Source organism: Homarus americanus, unplaced genomic scaffold (assembly GCF_018991925.1).
Source record: "Homarus americanus isolate GMGI-L3 unplaced genomic scaffold, GMGI_Hamer_2.0 scaffold50224, whole genome shotgun sequence".
Lineage (NCBI taxonomy): Eukaryota > Metazoa > Arthropoda > Malacostraca > Decapoda > Nephropidae > Homarus > Homarus americanus.
Window position 1 is genome coordinate 201465 of NW_024730024.1, and position 9598 is coordinate 211062.

Genomic DNA, 9598 nt, shown 5'->3' on the forward strand with positions numbered 1-9598 from the left:
ACAGATTCATATATGGTAACGGCAAAGTAAATATTGCCCAAAAACCTGTTCTCGAACGTTTCAACATCGAAGATCATCTTAATTAAATCTACTGCTTTGTCATTACGATTATCAGTTGAATATAATTAGAAGATATTGGAAGCATAATGTGTTGTCTAATGGTAGACCCTGCTGCCATATGACATCACAAAAATTGTGACCAAGTCCCAGGTTGCTGATCTGACTTTCTGCCTCATTTACACACAATTTCAGGGTCTCAATTGCTTCTCTTACTTTGACAATACAACATACATAATGTATATCGGTTCTCATACTTGATTTATTTTTTCGATTTTTTTATTTATTTATGGTTATTATTATTATTTTTAGTACAGGTATTTTGTTATTTATTTTTATGAATTATTTGAATAATAATAAGAGTTGTTATTATTATTATTATTATTATTATTATTATTATTATTATAATATTTTCATCCCCCAGGCCCTGGTGTGGGTCAGTGACCTGTGCCCGGGTGGTCTAATCCCCGTAAAAAAAAAAAAAACATAATATAAACTCATATTGGTTTTATCGAAATTTCCAGATGATATGAAAGAAGAAAATCCGTGGAATAGTCTTCATGATTTATTTTTCTGATATACATTGATTTTTGTCTTCCTGCCTGACATTTTTTGCCACATTTCTCCATGAAATACCACAGAAGAAAAAACAAAAAAAAACAAGTAAACACTATGAACAGAATATCCTCGACGACTTTTCACACACATTCACACACATTCACACACACACTTTGAAGTCACTCCCCCCCCCCCCCATCGGCTCAAAAAGTTCCCATGGTCATGAAAGGACCATCCAACTGCTATTAAATTTACCTGAAAAAGTCCAGCAATGTAGAGATGCTGCCAGACCTGACGAGTAATCTGGATAGTAACTTTTTTTTACCGTTTTGGTCAGGCTTTGGGAGTCGTATTGAACTTAATCGAAAACTACTGTATAAGATATGAGATGTATATTTATAACTTACTTTGTCTTTTTTATGAACCTTTTGCTTACTACCATTCATATGTATAACCACTTACATATTTAGTAGCTTTATCAATGGCCGAATTTCAAAATGTGTCGTATGATGTCTGGTAAAAAATGCATCAGTACTCAAATATTTTCCTACAGTTTTCTTGTCTACACGTTTGCTAAATTTCGATGTTTAGTGACAATATGCACACATGTATAGTCAAGCCATTGTAATACTGAGTGTGGCAAATGGCAGTTCGTCATGTGTAGTATATCTTGCCTCCCTCAGCCCCACCCTTCAGATTATGGTTCGAGGGATTCATTTCCAATTTGTAGAGCTGAAACGAAAACAAACTTGATGTTAAGCCAATCAAAACAAGTATCGAGACCCCTGGCGTTCGAAAGAGTATGAAACATCCGGCGAAGACCAACCCAACATAACCTAACCGATGCATGAGCGTGTCGGAGGTTTTAGCTCGTTTTGTATACCATCGGACCCTGGAATATCGACACTTATTGGTTTGGCAGTACAGTACACCAGTGTTGGAACTTGTGGCTGAATTTTAAACTTGAGAGAGAATTAAGTTAGTCCGTTGGAGGTTGAGCAATGGCAGAAGTCTCTAAAAAATAATACAAATAAATAAAACAGCAAATTCCTCCCTTAGGAAAAGACGAAAAACAGAAAAAAACTAGTCTATTAGTTTCCCCCCATTTTATCTTCTCCGATAGAGGGATTTCAGTGTTTTGACTGGTGTGATTTTATATAATTTCTTTAGTTATTTACTAAAAAAAAATCTATTAAGATACTATACAATTAGAGAAATATCATTATATCAACTGTACTGTATATTAGTGTATTCAGTAAATTCATCAGGAAGGGACACAGGAGTTAAATTTGAAAATAGCAATTACTATTATCACGAAAAATATGAAAATGATGTTCAACTCTTTGGATAAATTTTTAGCACGTGGACTTTTATTTTATTGCTCAGTATGTATGTGAGGTTAGAAGTGTAAAATATTGAATATTAAACGGATAAAAAAGGACACAGGGAATATAACTCGACAGCAGAAGCGGTTGTTATTACTGGGAGACAAACATATGGAGCAACAAAGACCTGGGTAACAAAACACTGATGGTACACACACATTGGCGGTACACCTAGAAGACACAGCTACTTAACACTCAGCTTGGAGACTAAACATTGTGAGATGTACACCTGGGAAGACAAAGCTGGTAAACACACTCTTTGGAGATTCAACTGGAAGACCAAAACATGTGAGAGATACACCTGGGAGACAGGCAGCTGGAAGAGACACTTGTGAGTGACACACCCGAGAGACACACTTGGAGGGAAACTTGACTTGTAGGATGCCCCCTCTTCCCCCCCAACACACACCACACATGGTAAAGGTATAAAGGAAGGCACACACACATTGCATGGATGAACACATTCGAGGACACACACACACACACCTTTGAGAGATCGATTCTGGAGGGTAATAATCACTTGGAAGAGTGTTAGGAACACCTGCAGTAGTTTACCTGCGTTTTCTCTTTCACCCGCTAATAGCTTCGCAGTTCAATAGATGGCGCTGGGAACTACTAACGCATCTCCTAAGATTACTATTGTATTCATATTACTTGGCCGTCTCATTCTCATGCAAGTTGTCGACGAAGACGGCCTAGAAAACTCAAATCAGTTGCAACGAATACTTTGTTGTATATAATCGACATTGCTGAATTCTCTTCCATCTGTCAAGGTAAGTGCATTTTCTCGCTTTTTTGTTGGATTATATGTGTTTGGGGGAATATGTTATATACGTCTGTTAAATTATTTCTTATTATCTCTATACCGTAAAATCCATTAAGCGGTTACCTTCTCACGACCTGGTTTTAGATGGGGGCAGTTAGATGTTTTTTTATTGAACAAGTTCTTGTTCTGCAAATATTAAAATGCATTTTCCTTTTAACACTTCGGTGTTTTGTTGGAACAAACTGTATCGATCCTCGACGATAGTAATGACTCCTTTTCTTTCAATACTGTCAGATGAAACATTTTTTTGTTATCGACCCCGCATTCGTAATAAGGTAACTACTCGTATTCTATTGCGTAGTCTTAAATATCGTAGTTAAAGGGTGTGAAATAACTTCAGAAATGCTATATCTTGAAGATTTACTGTAGTATGATTTAGTTGTGTGGTTAGCTTGTTTAAATAAACGCTCGCAAGGATCTTTCGAGTAGACTTTCGTCCTGAACCATCGATAGCAGGTAAATCAAACCAACCAAACCTAATCGAAGCGTTTTGCTGTTTAAAATCCAAATTAAACGAACGTTTGGTTAGGCAAGTTTGATACTGTAATTCGTTTTGCTCAATCCCGTTACTGGTGTAGGTCCGAATTCTTTAGAAGTGAAGTATGGAAGAGATAAACGTTTCGTGAATGTTGTTTTCCATCTGGTATGAGCATGTTTGTTTTCTAAAGAAATTAAATCGAACGATACATGAGCTTACTGTAGTTAACGGAGCGTTTCTTTAAATGCAACTGGAGGAAGACACTGATGTCATATTCCAACCAGGCGGAAAAGGGGCAAACTAGTAAACCAAAGATTTATAAAATTGCCTGGGGAAGCGTCCCATAATGTGTTGATTAGCAGTACCCGGCAATCCGGTACAGGGTAAGTAATATTTCGTATCCATATTGCCGGCTCTTGCCTAACGGACATGAAAGTATTATGAGAAGCCCCAGATTTAAATCTGTTGGGTGCTGCTTGACCCTATCTCCCTGTACAGTATATGTTTAACCAGTTGAGGTCCGTAACCCAGCACGGTCACGGAGGCTCACCGTTTTCAATGAAACCACATAAATGGTAATTGAAGTGGAACATATTAATTCGTATCGAAAAATATTCCTGGATAACTTTGCATTAGATTTTACTGTATTTTCGTAAATGGGTATAATAATCGACCGGGAGCAAGGAAACCCCTATAAAAAATATGTAGCAGCCATTAAATTTTCCACGTTCCCCCGCGAATAGAACTAATAACAGTGCTGTGATTTACAGGAATAGACGCGAGTAACGCCACACACTGGTCGATTTCTGCTAAAATTAGTTAATTCAATAATGGTTTGTTTCATTGGACCAAAGTGTAATGAACTATCCAATTAAACTTAAATTTATCTTGCCCCATCGTGGAACTGCTCTATACAGTAGTTTGTACGAAAATCCCGAAGAGTACCTAACGTTTTGAAACTCGACTACGAAAGTTACTGCCTGACACTTATAGTAGTCTAGGTTCGTGTTCTGTCCTTAATATAATTGTAAGATTCGTAGTCTGCTCGAAGGACAAACTGTTCTAGGAACGGTTTGAAATTACCAAGTTTATTTGTGCTTGGTTTCTTTCCCTTTTTTTATTAAGGTAACCTTCGTAAATTTTCCTTTTAAAATGTGTAAAAGAAATAAGGTGGTGGTTTGTTTAGCAACCATAGTTTTTGTACTTGGGTTGGTCATGACTGGTAACGCGGTCGCCGCACCGTAAATCTTCCCACAATGATGGAGCTTATAAAACCTCGCCTTCGTAGGATAGGTTTTAATTTAATCTTGTTGACCACATTTCCCTTTTACACTAAGAAATAACTATATGAAGTGCAAAGGAAACGCTGAACTTGTAATAGTTTTCAAAATTTCCATCAATTATCCGTAATCGAAATTAACGATATTTTATATCGGTTCCTTTTGTCCTTAATCGAAATTAACCGGTTTTTATCTCTCGCTGGCAAACCAGATCTCGTTCCTAAAAGTACACGTGTGGTATTGTTGACCGGGATAACAAATTCAAATTGAGTTGTAAGTAGGTACTATTACATAACTTTTTAACGGTAGGCGAGATTTTCTTGTGCTATGGATTAATACGGAACTACTGTACTATCTGGCAGATGCACAATAGGGGAAGTGTCCTGCTGGTGATCGTCTTGGCTGCCCTGTGTGTTAGGGCACAAGATGAGGCTGCCGAGGAGGAAGATCTTGATGTATTCAGGCCCCGTCCTGCACCAGGGCTCCGTCGTCCACCAGAACCTACATATCCAAGGTTACTTTCTCTTTATTGGTAGAGGGCGAGGGTATACTACATGTAAAATAAGTCCAGAGAATAATTATAATGTAGAAGAAAATTATCCTTGGATTCTAAAGGTGGTGTTTTCAGAGCACCACAGTGAACATCTGGGTTGTAGTGGGAGATACACGAGCAACTACTGGACCTGCTTAACCGCCTGGTTCGTGTTGGGGCACTTTTTTTATATACGTATATTACTGGGAAGTCTCTTGCTAAATGTATTCCGAAAGGTTTATAACTAGTTCTGGACAAATATTAGGTTTAATATTAAAATGCCCCACGAATTGAGGATGGAACAATGGCCCTGTTAAGGTGGATAGTCCTAAAGTTTTTTTAACAAAAGGGTAAAAAAGAAATTCTAGTAACCATTCTTTGTACCTTCGTCAAGAGCCGAAGAGCAGCTGAGCTGTGGTTTAATAAAGGATTAAAAAAAAAATAGGATAATCGTGACTTGTTAACTGTTGGCTTCCTTTTCAATGCATTAATCTGTCGGTGGACTTTCATTATATTTTGATTGTGATGACTGATGAGCTTACTCATCCTTGTATTAAATTCTTCAGTAGTGTGTGGTCTTAATGCAGTGATTTTTGAGAATGAGGGTAAATGTTAACATGTCTTGGTACAAAGTTTAATTTGGCGACTGGCTCCTAAGATAAGACTGGTAAGGGCAGGCGTGTTGTCTTCCATGGTGCAGGAACAGTCTACTGTAGGTTATTTTGTGTTTTAGGTTTTTAAAGCTGGTAATTTTACGTATTTTTGTGTTTTTGCAGGTATGTTCTCTCCTGGTAACGCAAATGAAAAGCTCCATTCCGGTGCCTATGTATAGTGTTGAGTAAATCGAACAAAACTGACTTCTCTGCAATACATAAAATCTTTTGCTTCTGAGGGGATGGGAAATTTTAGGACACCTAATCAGCTTTATAGTTTTACTACTAAACGCTACTATAATTCACACCTCCGCTTTCATAGTAGATCGTGTGTGGTGGGAGGGTATTTGTGATTACAGAATACACAAACCGGTTTTGACGAAAAAATTTATTTCCTCAGTGTAGCGTTCAGCGTAAGGAAGGCGAGGACGGACTCTAGGCCAGGTACTCGCGTCCAATTCGAGGTGAGTGTTGTATCTTAACCCCTCGATGTAGAGATATTAAAGGTTATTTATAGACCCATTCCAACCAAGTGTACATGGGTAACTTCACTTTGTTGTTGGGAAATTGAAGGTGGTAGTCTAGTCCCAGCTTAGTATAGTACTGCGACCCCATTGGCCACTTCGAGCCTTCACGCCTATGTGGTCTACTGAGTTTAACGAAACTGCTATCTCTATAGTACACTTAAACTTAACATTTTACGAAGTAATATAGCTCTAAAGCACCAAGTGGAGCTATGGTGTACCCCTGGGGTTTGTAGGAAGGTTTTCATATTTGGTTTACATTTACCCAATTGCTGGTTTTTAACGTGGACCGTTGTATTTGGACAACGCTGGTAGTTAGACTAGACTGTTATTTTTATTCGTACTTTCCCAGATTTCTTCAAGCAAGGGACTAGTCTGATTTTTAAAGCGCATCAAAAGGTTTTACGAAGAAATATTTTTGCGGTTGTGCATTCTTAAAATTTGCTGGGTTTGGCTGTAAAAACTCGTATGAAAAGTAATCTGATTTACCGGATTCATCTGAACTTCATGTTATCTATTGGTAGTAATAGTCCGGTTCACACCTTTGAGGTAAAGGAAAGATTTTTTGTTCATAACAAATGGCTAATTTTGGTGTAGCAGTGCCACAAGATTAGTCTACTTAATGTATGATTTGTACAGGATGTCTTGACAAACGGAGGCGAGGGTTGGGACACTCGCAACAACGAGTTCGTGGCTCCTTACGATGGCTTCTATTTCTTCATCTTCCACGCTGTTAGCGCTTTTAACAGTGATTTTACGTAAGTTTTAGTCGATTTGTTTTTTAAACATTTTGGATTTATTTTTGGACTCTTAAACTAGGGGAACATTTGTCCAATGTTCACGCCTAAAAAATTAACCGTAGTTGAAATTAACTAGCAGCTCTAACCTTTTGGATGATCGAGAATTTCATTAAAGCGAGGTTTTTTAATTTTCAGAATGGCTTTGAACCTGAATGACAGGTACCAGGTGACTGCTTACGGCAAGTCGAGTGACTACGAGCACGGTTCTAACTCGGCGGTCCTGAATTTGGAACAAGGGGACAGGGTCTCCCTGCAGCTAGAGCAGGGAATTATCTACGAGCACCCTGGCAATGAGGCATATACTACATTCTCTGGCTTTCTTATTTACACTTAATGAATGACCCTGTCCTAGGAAAAATTTTTTTTATAGATCTAGGGCAATTAAAATGAATTTTGAGCAGAAACCTTCGTTTGTTTCAGGGACCTCTTTTTAAGTATGGAAGTAGACCGGCGATAAATATATTGATGAAATGAAGCTAATGTAATTTTCCGTAGTGTCGAACTTTAATTAAGTTTTAAGGCACTAATGAGATTATTCTTTGGTGGGAATGATCACGCTAGTCACCTGAAAAAGATCAGATTGAAAAGTGAAATTTGAGGGTCGAAGTGTGCAATTAATTATAGGTAGGCAAATCACATGGATAAGCTTTTTGTCTACTAAGAGAAATGCAGGTGTTCTTGAGTTCAAAACTGAAGTGGAAAATCGGCCATCACGTCCTGTTTTAAAGTTCTGTATTAATGATGCCTGCTATGCTATATTAAACGCACTGATTGTACACTACCACAATGTACGTCTAACGGTGCTTATTAAATACTTAAACATGCTTGGATAACAAGGATTGGTCTGCACGTTTATAATGCGTAGGATACAATTCCAGAACATAGAAATTACAGAAAGACCTAACCCAAATCTTCGAACATGCTTAACTAATTTAAATATATTCGGCGTAAGCACCTCTTGTAAAGGCCCGTCCACACGATCGAGCAGTGTCCGGCGGGCACGCCCTAAATGCCCGTTATCGGGCAAAATTGGCGGGCAAACCAGTGGAGTGCCTGTGCCTGTCGTTGAGCGAAATCATGGTCCGCCTGCCTGGTGGTTTGCTGCCTGATATGGAGCGACGACTTTAAGTACTACAAATGTGATACGTATATGTTCCCAGCTCGGTCCAGATGTCCAGTGTATAACCAAATATGCTTAAGCAATGTACATTATTGGCGTGACAATAAACGGGAGATGTATTATGTAATGAGGACATTCGTGTGTGTTCTTCGTTCCTGCCGCTCTCCTCACTCTAGTCCCATGGATTCCTGTCTTGCATATCATAATTCCAGTTATTCAATGAATTTTTATGTACTACAAATCTCGCCTGCAAGTAATCTGCCTTGAGTACTTCATACATGGCTTGACAAGTTTCAGGTATTATGCGAGACAAACTTTGTTTTAATATCCTCGTTCTATACTAAAGTGACTTGTAGGTGCACCTAGTTGAAAGATATACGAGCAATGCCTCTAGACGAGCCTCTGCAGATATACTCTCCCTCGTATTGGTATCCTGTTTTTTTTTTTTTTATATATTGTTCCACTTTCGCTAGAAGTTTGTAAAAGGTGTTGGGTCCATTCTCATGTAATTGGTGAAGTCTTGCTCATGTCCATCTTGCAGTTCACCAAAAATCGTGGCATGACTTCCCAATACTTTTCTTCGACCTAACCACTCTTTGCACCATTCCCTTTTCTGCATTTGGTTCTTCTTTTTGCACATCGCAATTATAGTACACAACGCTATGTTCTTTGCTTTAACTGTCCTGTGATTATTCCTGCTACACACCATGGTGATCGTACCGCATCCGCCACTGCCGACCATCTACTAGCTACCGGCGCCCAACTATGACTGCCGCCAACCACCCCTGTGTGTACAACAGCACACCGGCTTTGCCCGGTAAACCGGCAAAGCCCGCCGGGCACTGCTCGATGTGTGGACGGGGCTTAAGTGTTAAGTGACACTTGCGTTTGTGTGGAAATGGTCGCCCGTTGTAGGAACCGGCAGTAATCGTCAATCCTGTTTGGGTTGAACCGGCTTTGATACCAAGTTTCCATCGGAAGAGAATGCAAGTGCATTTATAAGTTCTACAGCCCATTCGCTGATGGGCCTCTAGCATATTGTCCACATTCTACTTACTGTTCAACTATGGTTCCAAAGAATGTTCTGCACAACCAACACAAATGCTTCCCACTCTGCAAACTCAAGTGAGTTCAGCTTATTTTTGAACTTGCTTTGAGTTTAGCATCAGCTTTCCCTGCGTCAAACTTCTCTAGATACTGGAAGCCATTACCGTCATGATCCATTGCTTTTCAAAAAGTTTTTCATGAGGCCGAGTTTGATATGAAGAGGTGGATGGTAGACTTTCTGAGGGTTTACCAATGGGTTATGCTGCAAATTGTACCTGCCAACTGTGTGCATGTCTTTCAGGCACAAGAAGCACATGTGTTTTGTGTACCCCAGCTGC

At 39.0% G+C, this 9598-nt stretch overlaps 1 protein-coding gene across 1 annotated transcript; it reads left to right on the forward strand.

Annotated features, from left to right (window-relative positions):
* The first annotated feature begins 2719 nt into the window (after positions 1-2719).
* On the forward strand, positions 2720-7493 carry LOC121866876 (complement C1q-like protein 4). The gene is made up of 5 exons (XM_042366616.1): positions 2720-2773; positions 4947-5098; positions 6170-6233; positions 6933-7051; positions 7229-7493. Exons 2-5 carry the CDS (start codon positions 4947-4949, stop codon positions 7425-7427), a joined length of 534 nt encoding a protein of 177 aa, XP_042222550.1. The 5' UTR covers positions 2720-2773; the 3' UTR covers positions 7428-7493.
* Positions 7494-9598: the final 2105 nt, after the last annotated feature.

Coding starts and splice junctions, on each gene's coding strand:
- LOC121866876 (XM_042366616.1), top strand. CDS start 4,947: ATGCACAATAGGGGAAGTGTCCTGCTGGTGATCGTCTTGGCTGCCCTG. Junction 6,234..6,932: donor GTACTCGCGTCCAATTCGAG/GTGAGTGTTGTA, acceptor TGATTTGTACAG/GATGTCTTGACAAACGGAGG. Junction 7,052..7,228: donor GCTTTTAACAGTGATTTTAC/GTAAGTTTTAGT, acceptor TTTAATTTTCAG/AATGGCTTTGAACCTGAATG.